The following is a 24,395-nucleotide window of genomic DNA, read 5'->3' as shown; positions in this document are numbered from 1 at the left end:
TTTACCTATTACAACAGCTAGCTAGCTATAAAAGGACATCAGGTCTCAAAGGACAAACTTCAATTTTGTTTGCCTCAAATAAAGCACCTTGGCCATCTCATGTCTAACCCTGAAAGACTCAGAGAAATGATATCCTTTCCTCTTCTAAAAACAAACAAGGCCCTGGCTGGGTACTTCAGTTGGTTAGAACATTGCCCCAATACACCAAAGTTGTGGGTTTGATTCCTAGTCAGAGCACATATAAGAAGCAACCAATGAATACATGAATAAGTGAAATAACAATGTTTCCCCCTTTCTCTCAAATCAATAAAAAAAATTAAAAAATAAAAACGAAAAGAGCTTAGAGGGTTCCTGGGTCTGACTGTATACTGTCACAATTGTATTCTAATTTTTTTATTATTATTAATGGCTCAGCCTCTATATATTCTATTAAAGTCAAAATGAGATTGAAGATGGGGGCATAGGTGGATGTGCCATGCCTTCTCACACAACCAAGTTTAGAGACAACTAAATATTAGCAACAGAAAACACAGCCAGAACACGGAAAATTGAACTTTTCGGAAGTCCGTTAACAACAAATTCTTCAGTCTGACTGGTAAGGGGCGAAACCAGCAGCTGGTGAAGCGGGGTTGCACAGGAGGACTCGGTCAGATGGACTGAGGCATGGAATCCAGGCGCAGGGTTGGACCTAGTGAGCGACCGAGCGAGCGACCAAGCGAGCGACCGCGGGGGAGACAGCGGGGGAGCGGTGCTGTGTGTTGACTGTGGTCACCCATTTGTGCGCGGGCGGACAGGCGAGGGAGTGGGCGGTTGGACCGGGGCCGGGCGGGTCCCCGTGGCGGCAGGTGGAAGTGGAGGGCCGCCATTTCCCTGCTCTGACCCCACCTCCACATACAGCGTCATAACCCAGCGATTCTGAGTGGCCCGGCCCTGGTGAACCACCTAAGGTGCTGATCCTCACCCAGCGGCTCAAAACAGCAGAGGGGGCCGCCATTTCCCCACTCTGACCATGCCCCCACATACAGCATCACAACCCAGCAACCTGGGAGTCCAAGCCACCGCTTCTCACACTTAAAGGGCCAGAACAGACCAAAAATGGTGCAAGAAGATCTCAAAGCCCCAGAGCCCATAGATCTAAGCGATGAAGAAATAGCAAAACTCTCAGACTCACAGTTTAAAACACTGGTCATCAGGATCCTCACAGAACTGGTTGATTATAGCCACAAGTTAGACAAATATATGAAGGCGAAACTAATTGAAATGAATGGAATTGCACAGGACACCAATAGCAATGAAAAGAAAACTGGGACTCAAATCAATGGAGTGGACCAGAAGAAAGCAAATAATGGCCAAACAGAAAAGAGTCAAGAAGCAAGAATTCAAAGAAATGAGGAGAGTCTTAGGAACCTCCAGGACATCTTTAAATGCTCCAACATCTGAATTATAGGGATACCAGAAGGGGGAAAGGCACAGCCACCAGTGGAAAACTTATTTGAACAAATAATAAAGGAGAATTTCCCCAATCTAGCAAAGGCAGTAGACTTCCAGGAAATCCAGGAAGCTCAGAGAGTACCAAAGAAGTTGGACCCAAGAAGGAACACACCAAGGCACATCATAATTACATTAGCCAAAATTAAAATGAAGGAGAGAATCCTAGAAGCAGCAAGAGCTAAGGGGGCAGTCACCTACAAAGGAGTCCCCATCAGACTATCAGCGGATTTCTCAAAAGAGACCTTACAGGCAAGAAGGGGCTGGAAAGAGCTATTCCAAGTCATGAAATCCAAAGACCTACAACCAAGATTGCTCTATCCAGCAAAACTTTCATTTAGAATGGAAGGACAGATAAGGTGCTTCTCAGATAAGATCAAATTCAAGGAGTTCATCATCACCAAGCCCTTATTATATGAAATGTTAAAGGGACTTATCTAAGAAAAAGAAGTTAAAGAAACATGAACAGTGAAAGGACAGCAAACTCACAGTTATTAACAACCACACCTAAAATGAAAGCAAACTAAAAGGACAGCTAGATCAGGAGTGGAAACATAGAAATGAAGATCTCAAGGAGGGTTAGCAACAGGGGAGTGGGAGGAGGAGAAGGGGGGAGAAGGTACAGAAAATAAGTAGCATAGACAGTAGATAGAAAATAGAAGGGGGGGGCAAGAGTAGCATGGGAAATATAGAATCTAAAGGACTTGAGACACATGGTCATAAACTAAAGGGGGGTAATGGTGGGGATGGGGGGGTAGGGTGGAGGGGAATGAAAGGGGGAATAGAACAACCGTAACAGCATAATCAATAAAAAATTTAAAAATAAATAAATAAAGTCAAAATGACCTAATCCAATTTAGTGGAACCCAGAGGGAAATAAATTGTAAAATCTCTAAAGAATTATCTAAATCTCCTGCTCTGGGACATCTTATTTATACAGTTCCCTTCTTTCTTTTCACACATGAAAATAAATGAGATGCCTTTGGAGTTCTAACTCAGAATAATAAAGGTCATCAGAGACCTAAGGATATTAGAGTCAGTAACTAGACTCTGCTACAGTCATGCTAAGTAAACAGACAAGAAGAGAGAAAGGCTCTCCTTCAACTACTTACATCCTTTGTTCTGGTCAATCTCCACTGTATTCTCATCACACTCAACACTTCTGTCAGTAGACTGGCTCTTGCCTTCTGCAACAAGTATTACTTGAACTTGATGTAAGAGTCTTAATCCAGCAACTTTGCTACTTTCTTTGCAAGATGAAGACATCCATGATCTGGGTTGTTTTGTTTTTCCTTACTAACTACCTTCTTGTTCCTAGGAATAGTTTACAGGAAATTCCTATTGATAATGCTGACTTAATTTGGCTTACGGATAGATCTTTGAAAGATAAACGGAAATGTTACTGAGCTGGGTATGCAATGTTACTGACTGGGTATGACATAATTGAAGGTTCTTATTTACCTGCATAGGATCTGCCCAGGAAACATAATTAATTGTTCTAACTTGGGTTTGTCAATTGGCCAAAGATCGACTATCCAATATTTACACTGGTAGTATTGCCATGCCCTGGGTGTAGCTCACAACTCTAGAATGTTGTTGAAGCAGCAGGGCTTCTTAATGTTCTCAGGGCAGCCCATAAAAAATGGAAAGGAGGTTGCAGAATTATTAGATGTCCTACATAATTCAAACAATTGTCAATTATTAAAATCCAGGACATTCTAAAGTTGCCGTCATGGAAGAAAAGGAAATCATTTAGCTGATGCTACAGCTAGATGGGCAGTATTAAACAATCAAATTATCCACACCTAAGAATGCTCCTTGCTTCCTATTAAATCAATAAAAAACTTTTTTATTATTGTTAATTTAATTTTTTATTGTTGTTCAAGTACAGTTGTCACCATTTCCCCCCTAAACTCCCCCCAACCCCAGCCATCCATATCAATAAAAGATCTTTTAATGGTTCCAATGGACAGCTGCAGAAGAAAAGAGGATATGACAACAAATAAAGGAAACTTTGTCCTAAGCAAACAGATAGGGCTCGGGCCCAATCAGAAACCAATCTTACCTATAGGGGCTTAATTACCTGTACTTTAACATGTATATGAGCTAAAGCATCAGAGTCTGAAAAGATGATTTCACTACTGCTGTACTGTTACTACTGCTATAGCTTATAAAGTATATAGTAGATCAGATGTTCTATCTGTCTAAATATAACCCTGCAAATCATTCCACAGGTCCTAAGGACATTTCCCACTCTCTTTAGATTCATCTGATGTATGGTAATTGGATTTTATCCAAATGTTACCATCTCAAGAATACAAATATGTGTCAGTTATGATTTGTATGGGTTGAGGCATTCCCTTGCAGGAGAGCAACAGCCTTAATGGTAGGTAAATTATTATTGGAAAAAATTAACTTCTAAATGAAAAATTCTCTCTAAGTTACAGTGACTGAGGAACTGACTTCACTGGGCAAATAATGCAATCCACTTATAGTATTTGGCCTATTCTACAGTATCTTCATTGGGCTTATCACCCCAGTCCTTTGAATTGGTAGAACATACCGTTGGCACAATTAAAACTCAACTAGGTAAACTTTCAGAAGCTTTTAATCTCCCTTGGCCAAAGGGTCTCCCTATAGTGCTTCTCAACCTAAAACCTACTTTTGGTAAACATAGACTTTCTCCTTATGAAATAGTCACCAGCCATTCTATGAGTCTGGATAAAGGGACATATGAATCAACCTTCCTAAAAGGAGACATTCTCCATTATGATCAAGGGCTCATTAACCAGATTGTAGGAACAGATAAATTAGTGACATTCATTTCACAGTACACTCCCCAAAATGAAAACTTCAATGACTATGACTTACAACCAGGAGATTTTTATCCATTGAAAAAGACAAAATTGAAGACTCTCTCTAGTTAATTGAAGACTCTCTCCATTTTGTAGAAAGAGACCTTATCAGGTGCCAAGCAGGTGTTACTTCTGCTGAAATTATATATATATATATATATATAAAATTGTGGACACACACACATATTTTTGTCCAGAAAGCATGTAGTCATATAATGTGAAAAACAGGCATGTATTGAAGAAGATACAAGAAGCATTGTATATAGAGTAATGATGCCTCAACTTTCAAAGTAGGCACTTTGTGACCTCACACAGTTCTCCCAATTGCCACCTGCTTCCCCGTTGTATTTTCCTGAATCTCACTGATGGTCTGAAATATCTTCCCTTTCAAAGGTGGTTTTAGTTTGAGAAAAGCCAGAAGTTACAGGGCACCAAATCTAGCCTGTAGGCAAGCTGAGTCACCTAGGTGATTTGATGTTTTACAAAAAAACTGCATGAGAACATGATGCATGAATGGGCGTGTTGTTGTGATGAAGCTGCCAATCACCAGTTTCCCATACCTGTGGCTGTTTTTGTCATATCTCTCAACTAATGAAGAACACTGAGGTAGTACTCCTTATTAATTGTTTGGCCTAGAAGGGCATACTTGTGATGAATAACACCTTTGCAATAAAAAACACAGTTAACATGGTCTTTGATCTTTATGTGACTTTGCCATGCCTACTCTGGGCGTGGAGAATCAGGCAACTTTCATTGGGACAACTGGGCCTTAGTTTCTGGATCATAGCCTTGGACCCACAATTCATCTCTGGTTATGACCTTCTTGAGGAAATCTGGTCTGAATCAAGTCATTAGCAACAGCAGCACACTGTTCCTTCTGTTCTGGTAGCAGAAGCTGTGCAATGAATTTTGCCACAACACATTTCATGCCAAGATCCTGTGTCAAAATCTTGGACACAGTAGTTTTGAGAATCCCCAGATCAGTTTCTAGTTCTTAGTCACCAATCTTTGTTGATTGCAGCCTGTATGCATTCAACATGCTCAGTTTTTCTGCTTGTTGCAGGTCTTCTAGAATGTGGATCACTTTCAACAGATTCTCAGCCAACTTTGAAGCATTTGTGCCACACTTCTATTTGCATTGCACTCATTGCATTGTTCCCAAAAGCCTTTTGAATCATCTGAATAGTTTCTACAGAGGAACGTTCAAGCTTAATGCAAAATTTGATCAGAATCATTGCTTTACTTGCTCAGTCATTTTGAATGTGACAGTCATACAGTACATATGCTCACTCAGTGGTTTTTACCACCCCCTTACTAGTACAGTGAAGTCATCATTGTTGACATATGTGTATTCAGTCCACTGTCCTTGGCAACCGGGTTACATTGATGTTGTGCAAAGTGTTCTCATTATACTAACAATGGCTGGGCTTTTTCTGGACTATATGTGTGTGTGTGTGTGTGTATGTATATACCTCACCTTAGGACATGCTTATTGATTTTAGAGGGAGGCAGAAAGAGAAGGAGGGGAATATCAGTCAGTTGCATCTCCTATGACTGAACCCACAACCCAGGCCTGTGCTATAACTGGGGACTGAACCCCTTTTTTTATTGTTCTTCAATTACAACTGTCCCACAGAAACCCCAAATTTTTGGTTTATGGGACATTGCTCCAACCAACTGAGCCACACTGGCCAGGGTGGGATATGTATATTTTCAAGAGAAGTTAAAAGGAACTAGTTTGTCTTAATAAGTTGGTTATTTCTGAGTGAGTAGACACCAACTAAGAAAACCAAAGGAAGTTGCAGAACGTTAGTGCAAAAGGAATATTGAGGAAGGGATTTTATGTATAAACACTAGAACCCAATTATGAGAATGTCCTTACTCCCTAACCCAACAAGGACAACTACCTATATTAATTCAGATAGAAGCTGAAATGGCTATAAAAACCTGGCCCTTAACAACTGCTACTGAGACACAGGAAATTTACATATGAGACTCTTACTGTCTTCCGAGACTCTTACTGTCTTCCGGGCCTCTAGAATTTTAGATGGTAATTGTAATTTACAGCATTGTGTTCTTACAGCCATGGCCCCAAATAAACCTTAGGGTTACAGCTTCCAATTACACAACTAGCAGGAATTAGATGAATAATGAACGGCATTTACGTGCTTCTAATGGGAAGTAGATGAACCATAGTAAATGGATGTTCATCTTATGGTCAGATTGTGAAAATTGAAGAGGTGTATGGTGTGCCCTCAAACTATAAGTAAATGTTATACTAGATGCAAACTACAGAGATGTGAGACAGACAGCAAAACCTGGGTCATAAAAGCTTACAGGTTAGAAATTATCCAGAGTGTTTTTCTTAGTAAAGGCCCATAAGACCTGACTGTCCCCTTCCCCTTACCTGTCTTTCACTTTGGAGGAAAAATTTGTCTTGGACTTCCATCCAAGGTTATGGTCTTGCCCCATCCCCACAGGTCCATCATTCAGCAAGACAAATGCTGACACTGAGACTTCCTAGGAATGAGCCTTCCTAGCACATGGGACCTAATCATCCAACCAAAAGGTTAGTTGTCTGTGCATCTTTTGGATTGACTTAGGACCAAAGGGGGTACATGTGGACAAAAAGGGGACCATATACTAAACCTGACAAGCTCAGGGGAGGCCTGTGTGGCAGGCTTACAAATCAGAGACCTAAAGTAATTTCAAGGAATGGTTTGAAAAGAAAACTTTCTAACTAAAGGCAGTTTGTGGCTGGTGGTCATGTTCTAGGACAGTAACTTCCCTAACCAAGTTCAATCTTCATCTTAACTGAGCCTGTCTATTGTCTTTTTCCATCTACTGTAACATATCTGGATAACAAACCTTTGAAATATCAAAGTCATCTCCTTTTGTCCAGACCCCTCAAAACATAACTATCACACCAGAGCAGAGACCACACATCTTCTCACTGTTATTATTACCATGTTAATTGTTAAATGTTAACTATCCTATGCCCACCAATGTATGTATCTGTTCCTTTTACTTTTTACGCAATCTCAGAGCTTTTCCCACTTTGCTTTCTCCTGCCTCCCTAATCTACCACCAATGAATTTTATGTGACCTCCTTATGTCTTCTCCTTTGATTCTGATATATAAAGTAAAGTGTAAAACTGCCATTCTCTGGAGCATTTACTCAATCTGTTGAGATTTTGCTTCCCAGCAAGAATCACAATTTGGCTCAGATAAACTCACAAAAATCCTTACAGATCTGGACATTCCTTATGTTGACATTACATCAGCATATTTAATTTCATTTGTCTGGATCCTCGTTTATTTTCTCCTTCTCCACCATAGGCAGATTTGTGAAGCTTGCTGGCTGCCCTGGTATTTCTGTGAGTTTCTAACCACTACTGCCACCTACCTGTTGATGCTCTTGGATTCTTTTTTGGAAAAGTTAAAGATTCCTTAATTTTTTATTCCTGGTACCACTACCACAATTTACAGGGCAATATACCTGATGTAATGAAAGGAAGAAGACAAAGCTACAACAGATAGAAGACCTCAGGAATGTACATCTAATTGACGCTACATTGCATTAATCAATAGCTGCACTTTCTGCAAACTGTGGCTATGACAGTCCTGAACAAGAAGAGTTTCCTGTTTAAGCTGCACTAACTATTCTGACTATGGATCATTGCTCCTTCTGTGGCATATTTTTACAGTTCCTCTAATGCACTTGGGATGACTGTCTCAAAGTAACCTGCAGCTTTCCTGACAGCTCCTCGCTCTCTCTCCTGCTAAGAACCGTAGCCCTTTTCTGCTGAGTTTTTAGAACCTTCTGCTACCATATCCACCACTTCCAACACCAGATCCATAACCACCACCATAGGGGCTGCCCGAGCTTCTTCCACCAAAACTGCCCTCCTTCATGGGTCTATAATTTGGCTGCTGTTGTCCACTATAATTTCCAAAATTATTATAGTTCCCACACCACCACTACCGTAGTTACCACCAAAATTCCCTCCTTCATTGTAACCATCATATCCTCCACCACCACCATATCCACCACCTTGGTTTCCATATCCTGGTCCACCACCATAGCCTCCTCCTACTACTATAACCAGGTCCACTGCCACAATTGCCACCATCACCTCCAAATCCATTATACCCACTATCACCTCCTCTATAACTACCTCTGCTGCCACCTCCACCATAACCTCCTCTTCCACCAAAGTTTCCACCATGGCCAAAGTTTCCTCTACCACCTCTAAAGTTTCCTCCATGACCCATAAAGTTTCCAGATCTACCTCCACAGCCTATTGGTGGTCCAGCAGACTGCATTTCTTGTTTAGAAAGGGCCTTTTTCACTTCCCAATTATGCCCATTAATAGTGTGGTATTTCTGAACAACAATTTTATCAACTGTATCATGATCATCAAAAGTTACAAAAGCAAATCCTCTTTTTTTCCCACTCTGCCTATCTTCCATAACTTCTATGGTTGCAATCTTGCCATACTTTTCAAAGTAGTCTCTCAAATTATACTCTTCTGTATCTTCTTTAATACCACCAACAAAAATTTTCTTCACTGTTAAATGGGCACCGGGCTTAACAGAATCCTCTCTAGAAACAGCTCTCTTTGGTTCCACTACATGCCCATCAATCTTGTGTGGTTGAGCACACTTGGCTGCATTCACCTCCTCAGCACAAGAGTAAGTGACAAAACCAAAGCCCCAGAACGTTTTGTTTGGGGGTCTCTCATCACTACATAATCTGTGAGAGTGCCCCTTTTCTCAAAATGTTCTCTTAAACTATCATTTGTAGTTTCAAAGCTCAAAACACCAATAAAGTTGCTTTCTCAACTACTCTGGTTCTTTTGGATCATGGCCCCTCATTTTGAGACTGGACTTGCCTCTTCCAACTCGAGTTCAATATGGGACTGAGAGGTGATGCTGTTGGATTCTGCATGTAACTACTCATCCTGTTATAGCTGCACTGTGAATTAGAATTTTCATTCAGATGAAACTGATAGTTTTCCAGGGGTGGTGGATTCCATTTCATGCTTTTTGCCTTAAATCCTGAATTACTGGATACCTAGTTTTCTGTTTAATTCCATTTCCTGCTCACAGAGGTGTTTTGTACCTCTCATACCTTCAATATTTCCTTTCTGCATTCTCTTGGCAAGTGATTTTTGTCTCCAATTTCACTGAGAAAACAGAAACAAACTGGAGTAGTAGCAGTTTTTTTTTTAATCTTTCCAGCAGAATCTACCAGCCTGCCTGGCCCTGTGCCCACACATTTTGCCTTTTTCCTGTTACTTTGGATCTAAAACTAACTCTCCAAGCCCTGCAACCAACCTCTGGCTTGTCAAATAGGTACTTTGCTTCTATAATCAACCTTCTCTTAGACTACCAGTTCTTCTCTCTCTACTGCCCACCATACAAGGAAATACACATTTTAGGACCCCAACTCTCCTTCTACTACTTCATTTCTCTGTTTTTTCATTTCAGCAATGCTTCCTTACCTACCATTGCTCTGTGACCATTCATTTCCCCTCCTCATTCCTCTAAAGCCACATTTATCAAGACCTTGCTCTTGCCAAATCCAAGTTCTCAACTCTCTGAAACCCTGAGTAACTAGCGTAGGACACAATCTGAAACAGACTGAAACACTTAATAGTACACTGGTCTTTCAGGACACCACATTTTCCTGCTCATTTTTCCACTCACTGGCCAGTCCTCATTGTCCTCTACCAAATTCTCCTCCTCTTCCTGAAGACTAAATATTGGGATGCCCTCGGCAACTTGTTCCTGCAGGTGTTGGGCATGGGCTGACAGTATTACCATTGTTTGAGAGCTTGTGAGATGAGACATCTTAGGTCCCACTCCAGACTTACCTAGTTAGAGTCTGGTTTTAATAAGATTCCCCCAAGCCCAAGTTATTTGGCTGCACAATAATGTTTGAGAAGCCCTGACTGGTGTGGCTCAGTTAGTTGGGCATCATCCCACAAAGTGAAGGGTCACCAGTTCGATTTCTGGTCAGGGCACAGGCCTGGGTTGCAGGTTCAGTCCCTGGTTGGGGTGCGTACAAAAGGCAACCCATCAGTGTTTCTCTCTCACATCGATGTTTCTCTCCTTTACTCCTTCCCTTCCCCTCCCTCTAAAAACAAATAAATAAAATCCTTAAAAAAAAAAACCATTTGAGAAGCACTGGGTGAGTGCTCAGTTCTTTCTCTACTGTCCTACATCAGGGTTTCTAGCTGCTGCGCTGCTGGCAGTTTGTGCCAGATCATTCCCCTTCACAGGGAGCTGGACTGTGCACTGGTGGGTATTTAGAAGTTTCCCTGTCACCCTCCTTTACCAGTTGTGACAACCAAAAATTCTACAGAAAATGCCTAAGGTGAAAGAAAATGGTGAACCAGAAAAGCATCCATTGGAGGGAAACAGGCTAAAACAAATAAAAGAGCAAATCAAAGGTTAATTGGCCTGTAATCACTCTTCTACACTCCAGGGGTGAGAAAGACATTTAATCAAAGATTCAGTAGAAGTTATGTGCAGATGATTAGCCTTAGTCTTATAAATTTCATTAAGGGTCTGTGGTTAAATGGTCCAGGGCACATCTATTCTCACCCACCCAAGATCTCTGTGCCTTCTGGTAACAGCACTCTGGCTTTCTACATACAACCAGTCACCTCCCTTTGAGGTTTGGTGAGTGGGGAGAGTTACCCAAACTCCCCTTCTTCCCCCACCCCCTGGTTTTCCCCAGGAATAAGCTAGTTCCAGTCCTAGCTAGTTAGTATATCTCACCTCCTTGGTGATGGTGATTGGTCTAAATTGGCCCAGTGAGAATCAATCCCAGGACCAGGGAAGGTGTACTGAGAAAGGTAGATGGGGTGCCTATTGGCACGTCACTCTAGCTGGTGACATGTAAGCTTAGAACTGTTGATGACCATCTTCCCAAGCCTGGGAAGAGCTTTTCTGAGAATAAAACCAATCCAAGAAAAGCAGAGCCCAGAGACAAAGAGGTGACATCATTTGAGCCCCTGGATACAGCTGTGTCTGGGTTTTTTATTTATGTAGGTCAATAAATTTCTTTTTTATCTGAAGTAAAATTAAATTGAGGGTCTATAATTTATACCCAAAAGGGTTCTAACAAATACAGTAGAAATGAGTGAAAGGAGGCAAAGAATGAAATCCATATTTGTTACCTTTTTGCTGTTTTCTGTGAGCCACTGAATTCTCTGTTGATAAAGTCCTATAGCTCTGTCAAAACGGCAGAAAGACTCATTACTCAAGGACAACTCCATTACTGAGCAACAGCCACTTACATGGGAGGATAGCATGGATGAGTTATTTTTTAATGTGTCTAAGTTTTTGGGAGAGTATAAGGCAGACTTAACAGAGAAAACTGAAGGTGCTTGTTTGCTAGGGGTAAACACTGGCGGGGCTGTGAGAAGAACTGTGTGGGTGCAGCTCCTTGGTGGTGCCGTGTATACTACAGGCAGCTGTGATTTGGTGGGATGAGAGTCAGGGATGAGAATGAGCGCTGAGTGCAGGCAGGGCAATGGAGGGCAGGGGTGTCCTCATTAAGAAGGTAGAAGAATACTCTTGCTTTTCACAAATTGGTCCTTTCAGGGGAGACTTCCAAGTCACCTAGGGATGATCATCAAGACACATGGGAGACAGTTCAGCAGCACTTTCTCAGTGTATTGATGAACAAATGAAGCTTAGTTTCCAAAAAATTAGTCTCAAACAATTCCAATGGCTGTTTGGAGACCAGCATGTAACAGGTGCTAAACCTAAAGACTCAGTCACTGGAATATAAGTGACTTGCCCTCACTGAAAGCTGTTGAGATTTGGGGGCCTAGGGAAGGGCAAGGAAGACCTTTGGATATGAAATTATAGGGCAGGGGGTGGTGCATAGTTTTCAGGCACACATGAGTATAGAAGGGCTACGAGTATGAGCTTCAGAATGAGACAGGTTTGTCCTGGAGACCCAGCCCTGCCATTTATTAGCTGGTTGACCTTGGACAGGTGTGGGGACCTCTCCAGGCCTCGGTTTCATCATCTCCAAAATGAAGACAATAATGAGACTTTATCCAAGTCAATCTACTTGAGAATCAACTTGGTAAATGACCAATTAACTGAATGGACTTGAGCATTCCTTAAAATGCTGGGTTCACAATTAAACCAATCAACCAAAATATTGCAGAATTCTTTCAAAACTCTTTAAACCTTCCAACTGTAAATTACTATGAAATTTATAGTCAAAGTATTTTGATAAATTTGGCAAATTAGTCATTTAGCAATTGAGATTTAGTTAACTTTTGAATAATACTATATTTCAAATTGTTCTGAGGACTGAATAAGATAATGCATGCAGCCCTGAGTAGAATCCCTGACACATTAACAAATGTTAGCTATTAGTTATTACTATACCTTTGTAGGTAAACTCAGGCAAACAGTAATCACGGGCCACAGACTGCATAGCCAGGATGGAATGTAGACATGTGCAACCAAAATCTGGTTTGGGAGTGGGGAGCCTGCATATTTTTACATTTACAAAAGCATGAACCCAATCCATCAGTCACTGAAAGTGGTCGCTCTTAAAAACTACACATCAATTAAGGCTGTGAGGTTTTATGTGTTTATCCAAGGAAATAATCAATTTTAGAAAGCTGAGAAAAACTTATATGATCCAACTTCTTTATGTCAGAAAAAATAAAATTGGGTCTAGAAGTGGGAAAAGACCTGCCTAAAGTCCTACAGAGATTGTCATCTGACCTTCAAGCTGCTGAAAGGCAGTAATTCTTGAGTTCTGGGGTTGCTGGGAACATACTGAAAAACATACTTACTCAGAAAGCTTTGCTTCGAACTGGTGGATGATCTGGGGTGAGAACTGCATTTTCCTCATGGCACTGCTGTCCTCCTCCCTGAAGAAGCAACGCCTAAGAAGGGGTCTCTCAGGCCCAGGGAGCTGGGTATGTCACTGCAGGTTTAGGGTGAGGGGGTGGCTTCAGACTTACAGCACAGCTGTGCCCTGACAGATCAGGTCAGCCAAGGTGAGCTTCTCAAACTTTAAACTGTGAGTTGAAAGCCAATCATGTGCATCATCCCACACTGAGGGCTGGATCTCCCGTTCTTGTAGCCTCTGTGAAATGGAGCCAGAGTAAAACAAATAGCCGTGGAAAGAGAGAGTGAGGCTGAGGACATTCTAAGTGCCCGGCTCTCTACACACAGGTGCCCAAGAGCCACCAACTCCAATGGTCTTACCTGAAAGCAGCCTGATTAAGATCTCACCTTGCTGAAAGAACAGAGGAAAATGGAGACCCATGCTCTGGGCCAGCTGTCCTGGAAGTCCAGTTCCCCTCTCCCAACTCATGTCTAACAAGCAGCCGTACAATTCAAGGGCCACTCAGCATGGCCTGCCTGTGAGAGACAGAGTCTGCACGTATAGAGCAGCCAAACCATACTTGACAATGGAACTCCAACTGGCAACCTCCATAGCAACTGGCCTTCAAGGGTCAGGACTGGGTCAAAGACGCCAGCTTTCCTATTTTTATACCTCTGCTTCCAGCTCAGGACCAACCAAAGAAAGTCATATATGCCCACAAACCAATCACATGATATGCCTGGCTTCTAGTTAGGTGCCTCCAGCTTGCCTCTGCTGACAGCTTCCTCCAGAGCACACCTAGAGCCTCCCTTTCTTCACTATATAGCTTTCTCACTCCCCTGACAGCCTTTGAGTCTCTGCCAAACACTAGTGATGGTGGCTGACTCTGTTGCTAAAGAAAACTCTGAATAAATTCCATTTTTTTTTCATTTGGGTGGTCTCTGTTTCTTTCCGCTTTGCCTTCTCTGTCATTTCAGGTGGATGAGTTCTGCCTCCCTATCAGTCTGATGGACCCCAACCAATATTTGCTGACTAATGGAAGAGGGAATGGGTTTATCCTGTCCATTCCAGAGGCTGAAAACAGTAGCAGCAGGTGACAGTTTTAGAGGAAGAATTTTCTAGCCACCACAGCAGTCTGCCCACAAAATGGACTAAGCCCCTTTACCTGTACCTAGTGACACCTTCATCACTTACATAATGCTAAACTCAGAGTGTGGGAATGTGGGTGAAGTTGAAGTCATTTGCAGTGAGCATTCAACATTGGTGACACTTTCTGGGGGCCAGAAGATAGAGAAAGCTGACCTGAAGCTCTGAGTCCACTTTGGCTGTTCAACTCTTCTGGAGGCTGGCATTTCTTTCATTCTCCAGTGAGTGTTTCTAAGCCCTACTCTGAACTAGGCACTGCTCCTGGAGAACAAGATGGAAATGTTTTTGCCTTCTTGGAACTTACATTCTAGTGTAGATGAATGGACAGTAAGGGAGAAAATGAAATCGATGTACATAATTCCAGAAAGAAACAGTTCCATTAAGAAGATCGAACAGGGAAATGTGATAGAACATGACTGAGGAGGAGATAGGGAGGTCACTTTATCCTCTCTGGGCCAAGATCTATAAGTTAAGAAGAAGCCAGCCCTGTGCATAGCTTAGAACTCATATTCCAGTTAGAGGAATGGGGTTTGGGGTATGTGTGTATCAGAGGGTTTGAAGAACAGAAAGGTGCTCACTGTTGCTGGAGTGTAGAAAATATAGGGTACTGTGACATGAGAAAAGACTGGAAAAGTGTGCAAGGCTTGGATCAGAAAGGGATTTTGCAAGTTTCCAGCACAGCCACTGCTGTCCATGTGATACAAGTTGACCTTAAATGTTGCCAAAGCTAGCCATAACTCACTCAGGGTACAGAATGGCATCATAATAGGAGGCTATCTCAGTCCCACGGTGAGAGAAACCACCCTCTGGCATCTGATGAGTGTGGAATGAGCCTGGGGCACCATTTCACCCACTGGGACCCCAGTCTAGATACAAGGATGGCTTCAGAAGCTCCTGGGTAACTGCTCGAACCCTAAGTGGGTCCTGCTTAGGCTTGCATTTGTCAGGACTTTTGTTGCAGTGGGTGAGGTGGTAGACAAGAGGTTGGAACTATCCACTATAGCTGACTGAGCTACACAGGACAGGACAGAGGATACAGGGAGAGGAAGAGTTAATAGGATGGACAAAGAGTAGGAGGGAAGAAAGGCGTGTGGTACTGTTTGGTGATTTCAAGTCCACTTGTTTATGAATTATATGAAGTTGTTTTGATCTAAGAGTGAAGCTGTTTACATTGCAGAACAAGATGTTGACAAGGTATTGTCATGATACCTGCTGTTATTGGTCAACAGTAGCTCAGTGGATGATGGGCACTGCTGGGGGTTTAGCAATAAGAACATGTGGAAAAGTAGCTACAGTGAGGGACATTTAGCTTTTAAATGCAAGAATCTGTGAGGACTCACCGAGAGTTCTCAGTCTAGGCAAGGGGACTCTACTGACCTACCCAGCCCTCTGATGACCTTGGGCTCCTGCCATGGTGAGACAACTCTTTATCAGGGATGGTAAAAACCATGCAGCAGCCCCAGGAGGGAGATTATCTTGCCACCCATTTAGTGCCATCATTCCCTAGCAACATGCTCTAACAACAAGAAATGTTCCCTTTGCCCTGACAGCAGCTCTTGGCTAACTAAGACGACTCTTCTGAGAACCAACTCACCAACTTGTAGAAAGGTACATCTCCATTGAATTTGGACTTTATTTCCCTTAAATTCCATTTGCCTGAAATAAATGTAATTTCATTCAAAGGATGTTATTTCTTTATTGGCTTATTAAGAGACATTATCCTGTTGCTATTGGCTTGTGAAATTATTATAATTCCCACAGTGAACCTGTGTTAAATAAATTACTGGCAATGACAACCTGTTTCTGAGCATAAATTTGCTGCCCAAGCCAATGGGCATTGGGTGATGAGCATCTCCATTTACTAGCTTTGTGGTGCTGAGCAGCTAGTCTTCCTTTGCCTGTAAGATGGGCATCTGAAACTTTGGTACAGACTAGGGCCTTGAGTGCTTCTGCATAAACAGTTCTCGACAATGGTGGGAGGTAACCACAAAACAAAGACAACAACAATAAAATGCTGCTATTATGTTCCAGCAAGAGAGTATTGCACCTTAAGTTTTGCACCCCAGCCTACTTTCTCTGTTTCAAAAGGAAATTGCAGATACTAAAGAAGTGTGAAAAATACTAATAATTAAAGCAAACATTTAAATAGCACTTATTATGTGTTGAGAACTTTCCATATATTAACTCATTTAATTTTAAAACATAGGTTCTATCATTAATCCCATTTTACTGACAAGGAAACTGAGGTGTAAAAAATTTAAGTAATTTGCCCAAAGTTACACAGCTAGTAAGTGATGAAGCTGGGATTCAAACCCAAACAGAAAAAACCCAAGTCATGTTTGTGATCACAATATATACAGTCTTTAAATTAGCACCACATTGTGACTATTTTGATTAGGAACTGTGAGAGAAGGGACTGAAAAGATCACTTTCTCATAATGCGATTCTCTGCTAATCAGTGTCCTGTCTTTGAACCACCTAAAGCCATTGTCCTGTCTCACACTTAGGGAAACACATGAAATACTGTGAACATATGAACACTAGTTGTCACCCTTCTCATCTTTCAGGACTCACACTGGTCAGTGACAATACTGAACAAGGCAGATGCAATCCAATCCACCTTTCTTCCAGTTTACTTGCATTTGAAATGATCCATCGGGTTTTGGAAAGTTGATTTTGTATTTTTACTATTTGAAGATTCACTATTAAATACATTCTGGATTTTGAGTGTAGAGCACAGGGATTGCATTCTAAAGGTTGAATTTTTCAAAGAGAATAGTTAAGATCTATGTGTTGGGGCTCTCCCTTCCTTCTTTCTCACTGCCACTCACTTGAGAGGCAAAGAAGGCCCTGACTGTGGCTGATAAATGTAGGGCTGATCCTTGTACACCTGGGAAGTCATGTATTTATATTATATTAGATGAAATAAAGACATATCAACATCTGAGGCCACTGAAAGAATCCCTCAGAACCTCAATTCTATTGATATTCCTCATTTTCTTTTAATTAAACTTGCTTTCCTATAAGTGCCCATACTCAGGAAAAGTAAGACATGACTATTTTCCTGATTGTTTAATTGCCAGCATTAAAACTGTATTGTTTTGCACTGATATCATTTCACATGTGTGATATTTAAACTCCAACATAGATTAGATAGTTATGGGCCAGGCCTGCAACTGACCACCCCTGAAGACAACTGTTTCTATGGTAAAAAGAATTCTGAGTTTTAGACAATCCACTCACCATCTTGGGAAGATGGCTCAAATACTCCTGTTATTCTAGAGGTTAATTCTTCCATAACTCTCTTGGTCCAGCAGCAATTAGTGAAACTGACTTTTAGATTTAGATTTTAGGGAATCCTAAAAAAAAACAAATCTCAGGTAGGGGAATTTTAGAAATCAATTTCTTAGACTTCAGGCTTTGAGAATGTGGACAGTCTTCTTTACATGCTCTTGAATATTTCATGATATGCCTCAGAGAACTACAGAATTTCTATAAACAGCATAGACATTCTTTGGTCGTTTCTAAAGGCAAGGGATTAGATATAAATGCACAACTAATCTTTTTCAGTCCTGGGATCCTATGTTAAGAGAATACCCAGAGTTGGACACATTCTGTATTCTCTCACTATGATCTGTAAACACCATGACACAGTTAAAGCACAAAGGTTTTTACCAGTAAGTCTTGTGTCTGATTAACATGTGTAACTAGCAGTCCATCGTCTGGATTTTGGCCAAATTCACTGACATCCTTCTGGATCACTTGCTTCTTTGGGTCTCTGTTTCTCTTTGTGCTACAAAACAAAGTGATCTGATCAATGTCCCAGTGCTGGATGTTGATTCCACACTGACAGTGCCTCTAAAAAATGTTTATTTCTGTGCAGTAAGTGGGGAAGGTTCCTATAGAGTCCTAATAAAATGTGATCTCTGGGTTCGTGAGAAATTTTACTCTGTTGTTCTGGTGGATGATTGAAGCCCTCAGGTATGAGATAATGCAATGGCAAGTTACCTGCCTCACTATTAGGCAGGTATTCCTCCCTCAACTCCCCAGGGCAAAATATTATTGTCACTGTATTTATTTGCAAAATCAGAGAGAAGCTTACCAGTGATTTTCTAGATATTTATTATCTTGACCGTGGGAGATGTGGCTACTTTGTGTTTCCATTATAAAGATACTCAGTGCTTGTTCTCCTAGGAAGGAAAAGAATTCGAGATAAAAGAGTAAGTGTAACACTGAGACAACAGTCTTGGAGTTCTCTATATTCAACTCAATTCTCCTCTAATCCACCCAATAAATACTTATCAAATACCTATGAGGTATCAGGTGCTGAGGATATATGATGGTGAACAAGATAATGAGAGTTTCTCATTCTTGGTCCTTTTGACATTCTTGGTTGTGAGGCTGTCCTGTGCATTGTAGGATGCTTAGCAGCATCCCTGGACTCTGCCTATTAGATGCCAGTAGCACCCCTGCCCCCAAGTTGTGACAACCTGCATTGTCTCTAGACATGGCCTGATGTCTCCTGGGAACACAATCATCCCCAGTTGAGAACCACTAAGCTAATGTTGTTCTTGTCCTTTGCAGAGCTTGATTCTAAAGAGGGAGACTGATGTTTAAAAAAATAAATATATTAATTACAAATTGTAGAAAGTGCTGTAAAGGAAGTAAACAGCATGGCATTATAGTGATCAGGAAAGGACTCTACTTTGCATAGGTAAGGTGGGCAGTGATGGTGTCTTTTAAACTTAGACCTTCTTGAAAGATGAAAAGAAGGTGGCTAACAGTATAATGAAGGCTGCATGAGGCACAGAGGACAGCAAGTGACAACAGTGATTCTGAGAAGGAGGAGAGAGAAAAATACTGAACTTTTTTTCTCTGAGAACTACATCTGCACTTAAAGAGCTCTGCCTCTCACAGCTTATTGAGTCAGTGGTAGACACGTATCCAAGATGGATCAATTAGATTCTCTGGGAACTGGAATTCAGTTGTGGGGCCCCCATGTCTGTTTAGAAGCCGGAAGAGACTGTCCTCAGAGAAAAGTAGAGTTAGTGGTCATTGCCAGCTTTGGTTCCTGGGGCCACTCTTTCAGGCTTCCTTCTCACTCTCTGCCTGTACCTTCTCAGTCTCCTCTGCAGGCTCCTCTTCCTCTCCTAAGCATTTTAAGTCAGTGTCCCTTAAGGCTAAACTGTGAACCTTTTACCTTTTTCCTAGGGGATCTTATCCTTGTCCATGGCTTGAACTACCACCTACATGAAACAACTCTCATGTGTCAAAAGCCCAGACCTCTGACTCCAGAAGTGGGTGTTCATCAGCACCAGAAATTTCCATCAGGAGTACCTCAAATTCAACATGGCAAGACAGAATTCATATTCTCTACAAACCTACTGTCTTTTTATTCTCTAGTTTAGGGGAAAGAACCACCATCCATCTACTCATGACTCAGAAACCTAGGAATTATTCTTGATACCTCATTCTCCATATCTAATCCATCACCTGATCTTGTCTCCACTTGCCTGTCTTGACATTTCTCTTTTCCAGACCAGTCATTTCTGCCATAGACATTACTAGAGCCTAACTGGCATTCCTATATGCCGAGTCCTCTCATCCAATCTGTTCTCCTTACTAAAGCCCAAATGATCTTGTAAAGACAGAAATCCAATGCCACGTCTCTTCTCCCTCCCGCTTAACACTATTCAGAGACTTCCCTTCATTTTTAGGATGAAGAGTAAGATCCTTGTGATGGCATCTGAGGCCTCATGTAGTCTGGCTGCTGCAGACCTACCCTCCAGCTCTCCCCTTTCACCACTGTGACTCTCTTCGTGTTCACAACACCCTCCCCTTTCACAGGAATGCTGCACTTCCCTCAACCACAGGCCTTTCAATGTCCTGCCTTTGCTCTGGAACATTTTTCTCCTAACCCACTGCTCCTTGAAACTGCAGCCCAAATGTCACTTCTTTGGGACATCTTCTCCAGCATCCCACTTTATTCAGGTTCCTTTGTGCTATATAAACTTTCAGAGAACTATGTTCCTTTCTTCACTGTACTTTAGAATGATGCATTCATTAATGTAATTTTTAAAAATCGGTGCCTCTCTCCCATTAGGTTGTAATTGACATGAGGACAGGGACTGACAGATGATATATATTTTGAGGTGGGAGATGAAGGGAGAGAAGGAGGTTGAGAAACTGCCTTGGGTCTTGAATTTCTAATTGCTGATTCCAGGCACTTGTGAGAGCTGACTTCACTTTCTGCTGTCAAGCTAGCTCACGGAGGTTTTTATTATTTGCGATCCCCCCAAAAATACTGGCAAGATACAGCAGGTGAGAAACTCCATTGGAGATACAGCTTGAACATGAGTGTGCATTTTTATGAAATCATTAAATAGCCTGATGTGGCAACCTGCTTTTCTCTTTTGGGTCTTTAATCCTTTATCTGGAGGATGCATTGTTTTTGGGGGGGAAGCACCAAGATAATATGGCAATGTCTTAAAAAAACAAACTGGCCTTACATCAGTAAGCTTTCCTGGGAGACTCTAGCGGCAAAAACTGTTAAACACCCCATAAACAGTGGACACCCCACAGTGTCTCAGTTCCCTTTTCAGTGAGGAATTAACACTTAAGGAAGTCCAAGGCCTGTGGCCCACGAAGGAGCGTTACAGAACATGGTGTGCTTAGAAAGAGCACTGGACCTTTGGTTTATTTCTTCATCTGTAGAAATATAGCATACCGGTATTCTACAAGTGCTGCCTCTTCAAGCACTTTAGATGATACTTAAGCAATCCTTTATTCTGTGAACATTTATAGAGTGCCTACTGGGTGCAAGACAGAGCAGGCACTGGGGGGAGGCTGAGGTGAAGGGAACAAAGCCCTTATGCTCGAGCTTTGGTGCAGATAAAACCTTATCAGGGAGGTCTTCTCTGAGCACCCCATCTCAGTAGCCCCTCTTCCCTGCTTTTTCCCCTCTCCTTGCCCTGTTTCATCATCTTATGTTATTTGTTTACTGATTATCTGTCTCTCCCTACTCGTGCCCCCATAAATCCACTAGAAGAAAGACCCACGAGGAAAGGAACTTAGTTACATTCTCTACTAAAATGCTTTTGCATAAAACAGTGCCTAGAACATAGTAACTCCCCTCAAAATATTTGTTGAATAAACACCCCCCCCCCCCCCCGGAAAATATTTGCAGGTCCAGGGTTTTGACAAAGGTGGGTCAGCTTACCCTGGGGTAATGTTGATAGGAAGGGAGCATGCAAAATTGTCTTTGGTCCAGGGGAGAGAGTTAGCCCTGATTAGTGGATAAAAGAAAATCTTTAGCTAACTTCCTGTTTTGCTAATAGCTGGATCTCAGATTCTCCTAAATGTTTATCCAGGATAAAGCCATCCCAGGGTTTGTACATTTTAATTGCCAAATAACCTCTAGTCTTAACCCCACCTAATCCATTTTACATTCTGCTGCTATAATAACTTTTCTAATATGTGGAGCTGTTTATCTTGCTACCTATTTAGACCAAGACGTGGATCCTCAGAGCCACAGATAATCACCAGGGATCTTTGCAAGGCTTAGCGTTGCTTCAGGATCTGTTCCCTGCTCACCTTTCTATCTCATCTTAAATCCTTCCACAGTCCCTGGCAACACTTACACATACCTTGTTGTTTCTTGCCTTTCTTTGCTCAAGTTGGACCTACTTGTAGAAATGTCATTTGCCCTTTTTGTTTGAGAAGAAAACTCAGAAGGTCTCTCCTGAACCCAATTTGTTGACCCCCCCCCCAAGTCGCGAAGAGAATAGTGTTCTGCAATTGTTCCTTCTTTCCCCTCCCCCCTTTCACACCAAGTTGTCACAGTCCGAACTGGCCCTATCACTTGTCTACTATTGTACTCCCAACACCTGGCACAGTGCCTGGCATGGAGGGAACAGATGCTTAAGACCCCAGCCTCCATAAATTTTTTCTCTCTGTTCAGAGCTTAGTGTCTCCCACACCCTTTCTCGTACCACCGCTGACAACCTTGTGATACTCACCTTCACCTGCATTTCTCATTTCTCCATCTTTGGGAGAAGGGCTCCTGGTCCAGGACTCTGCTTTTCCTGGTGCCCACTTCCAGTTCTAAGCAACTAAAAAGGCAGTGAAGCAGACCCTGCTGGGAATGTTAGCTGGTCTCCAAGGCAACAGACTGCACCACTGCAAATGTGAGGCAGCAACAGGGAAAAACCTTCCTCCTGGAGGGGGATGAAATCGCCACTTTGTTAACACACTGCCCCCTCCCCTCCCCCCAGCACTCTGCCTTTCTCCTTCCCATGAAAGCCTGGAAGCAGGATTGGGACCTTTTCCCCAGTTTTAGAACCTCTGGGACAACAGAGAACTATGGTTTAGACCAGTAGAGCAGTGGTGGCGGCTGCCTTCCTGTGGCAGGAACTGAAGAGACAGCAGACAACACGTTAAAGGTATTAGAGGCGGTAACCTTCTCTCCCTCCTCAGATTCCCTGGGGTCCCTGGGAGGGTCTTGCAGTCTCCCTCCCCCACCCAAACCTGGTTAATACAATAACAGGCTTAGTGACCTGTTAGCATCAGAAGAGAGCATGTACCGAAACAGTTCCCAAACCCAGGTGCCCTTCAGAGTCACCTGGGTTGCTGGTGTGAAAACACACACACAGTCCCATCCGGGAGATAACTGTGGCAAATTGTGGGAACAATAATCTTTGACAATGGCCTCAGGTGATTATGATGTAACCAGCCCTAGCCCATAGTTAGGGATTTCTTCAACTCCTTTTATGGATGTCGAAAGAGACAAAGTGATTTACCGATGTCAACCAGCCTGTGTGGCCTGTATGTGGCTGAGGAAATCTGCACTTAGTTTTTCTCATCCAGGTCATTTCTCAAATCACTGTCTGCTCTTTCTGAACCTTGGATTTTGACATTTAGAACATACGCAGCTGGTGGTAGTCCTCATACAGCAGGGACTCCATCAGATGCTGCCCCCTGCAGTGGCTTCCATAGTCCAGGTCAGAAACAAAGCCCCCACGACAAAAACGGCTGATCTCCCACCAGTCACTCTGGGCAGAAGTCATGGATAGAGGGCAACATGTGTAAATCCAGGGCATTAGTCAACATCACCAAGGCAGGAGACAAAGGAGATCAGAAAGAGGTAAGGAAGTCAGGAGAGGTAAGAATCACAAGAGGCTGAGAGCAACCAACCATCAATGGTTATTCCATGAACAAGGGAGGTCTGTAAGGGGCAAGGGGGAGGTGAGGGCAGGTTGAAAGAAGGTGAAGGGATTAGACAAAGAACATATATATAATACCCATGGACACAAACAATGGTGTGGGGATTGACTATAGGAATTGGGGGAAGGCTTGAGGCAGGAGAAAAACTGGGATAACTGTAACAGCATTAAAAAAAAAGGTGAGGTCCTTGTGCCCACCTTCCTGAAAATCCTGGGTAGAAGGAGCTGACAGGTCCCTGTGAAACCATTTTTGGAGACATGGGGGCCCAAGACACAGCTCACCACCCTCACAACTTCCTCTGCTCTTGGATACATAGGTTTTTAACATTTTACAAGAAGTAAAACCCAGCATTGCAAAGTCATTACTGCTTTTTTTCTGCTTGAGCTTACATAACACATATTCTGAATGTGAACCAGATGGATGACAAAGAAGGGTAAGTTTTTTAGGTTGTATGACCAGCCAAGAGGAAAGCTACGCGCAGGCACTGTCTTGCAGCAATCCTCAGACCACATGTGGCTCATAATGGACCCCATGTAAAGGGAGCACAGTAGGAATTTCTCTTACCTTGATCAGCTACCTTGATTAGGTTCTTGGTACCTGATCAAGGTCAAAATCCCTGACATTTACTTAGGAACACTAATCTGGTCCCATTACACAAAATATAATTGCTATGGTCTGAATGTTTGTGCCCCAACAAAGTTCCTATGTTGTAAAACTAACCCCTAAGGTAATGGAATTAGGAGCTGGGAATTATGATTAGGTCCTCATGATTAATGCCTCCTGAGTGGCAAAAAAAAAAAAGAAGTCAG

At 42.3% G+C, this 24,395-nt stretch overlaps 1 protein-coding gene and 1 pseudogene across 1 annotated transcript in view; both read right to left on the bottom strand.

Moving 5' to 3' along the window:
- The window catches only part of VWA3A (von Willebrand factor A domain containing 3A), a 77,764-nt gene that overhangs the window by 50,352 nt on the left and 3,017 nt on the right, over window positions 1-24,395 (bottom strand). Inside the window, 6 exon segments of the mRNA XM_053659508.1 lie at window positions 11,534-11,588; window positions 13,181-13,258; window positions 13,352-13,476; window positions 18,040-18,157; window positions 18,467-18,554; window positions 22,383-22,580. Of these exon segments, the coding sequence (XP_053515483.1) occupies window positions 11,534-11,588; window positions 13,181-13,258; window positions 13,352-13,476; window positions 18,040-18,157; window positions 18,467-18,554; window positions 22,383-22,401 (483 nt within the window). The 5' untranslated portion in view covers window positions 22,402-22,580.
- LOC119057508 (heterogeneous nuclear ribonucleoprotein A3-like) lies at window positions 8,051-9,221 on the bottom strand (annotated as a pseudogene).

This window comes from Artibeus jamaicensis, unplaced genomic scaffold (genome assembly GCF_021234435.1).
Source record: "Artibeus jamaicensis isolate MK-2021 breed Jamaican fruit bat unplaced genomic scaffold, CSHL_Jam_final scaffold_666, whole genome shotgun sequence".
In the NCBI taxonomy this organism is placed as follows: domain Eukaryota; kingdom Metazoa; phylum Chordata; class Mammalia; order Chiroptera; family Phyllostomidae; genus Artibeus; species Artibeus jamaicensis.
The sequence above is the reverse complement of the archived record's forward strand: the minus strand, read 5'-3'. Positions and strand labels throughout refer to the sequence as shown.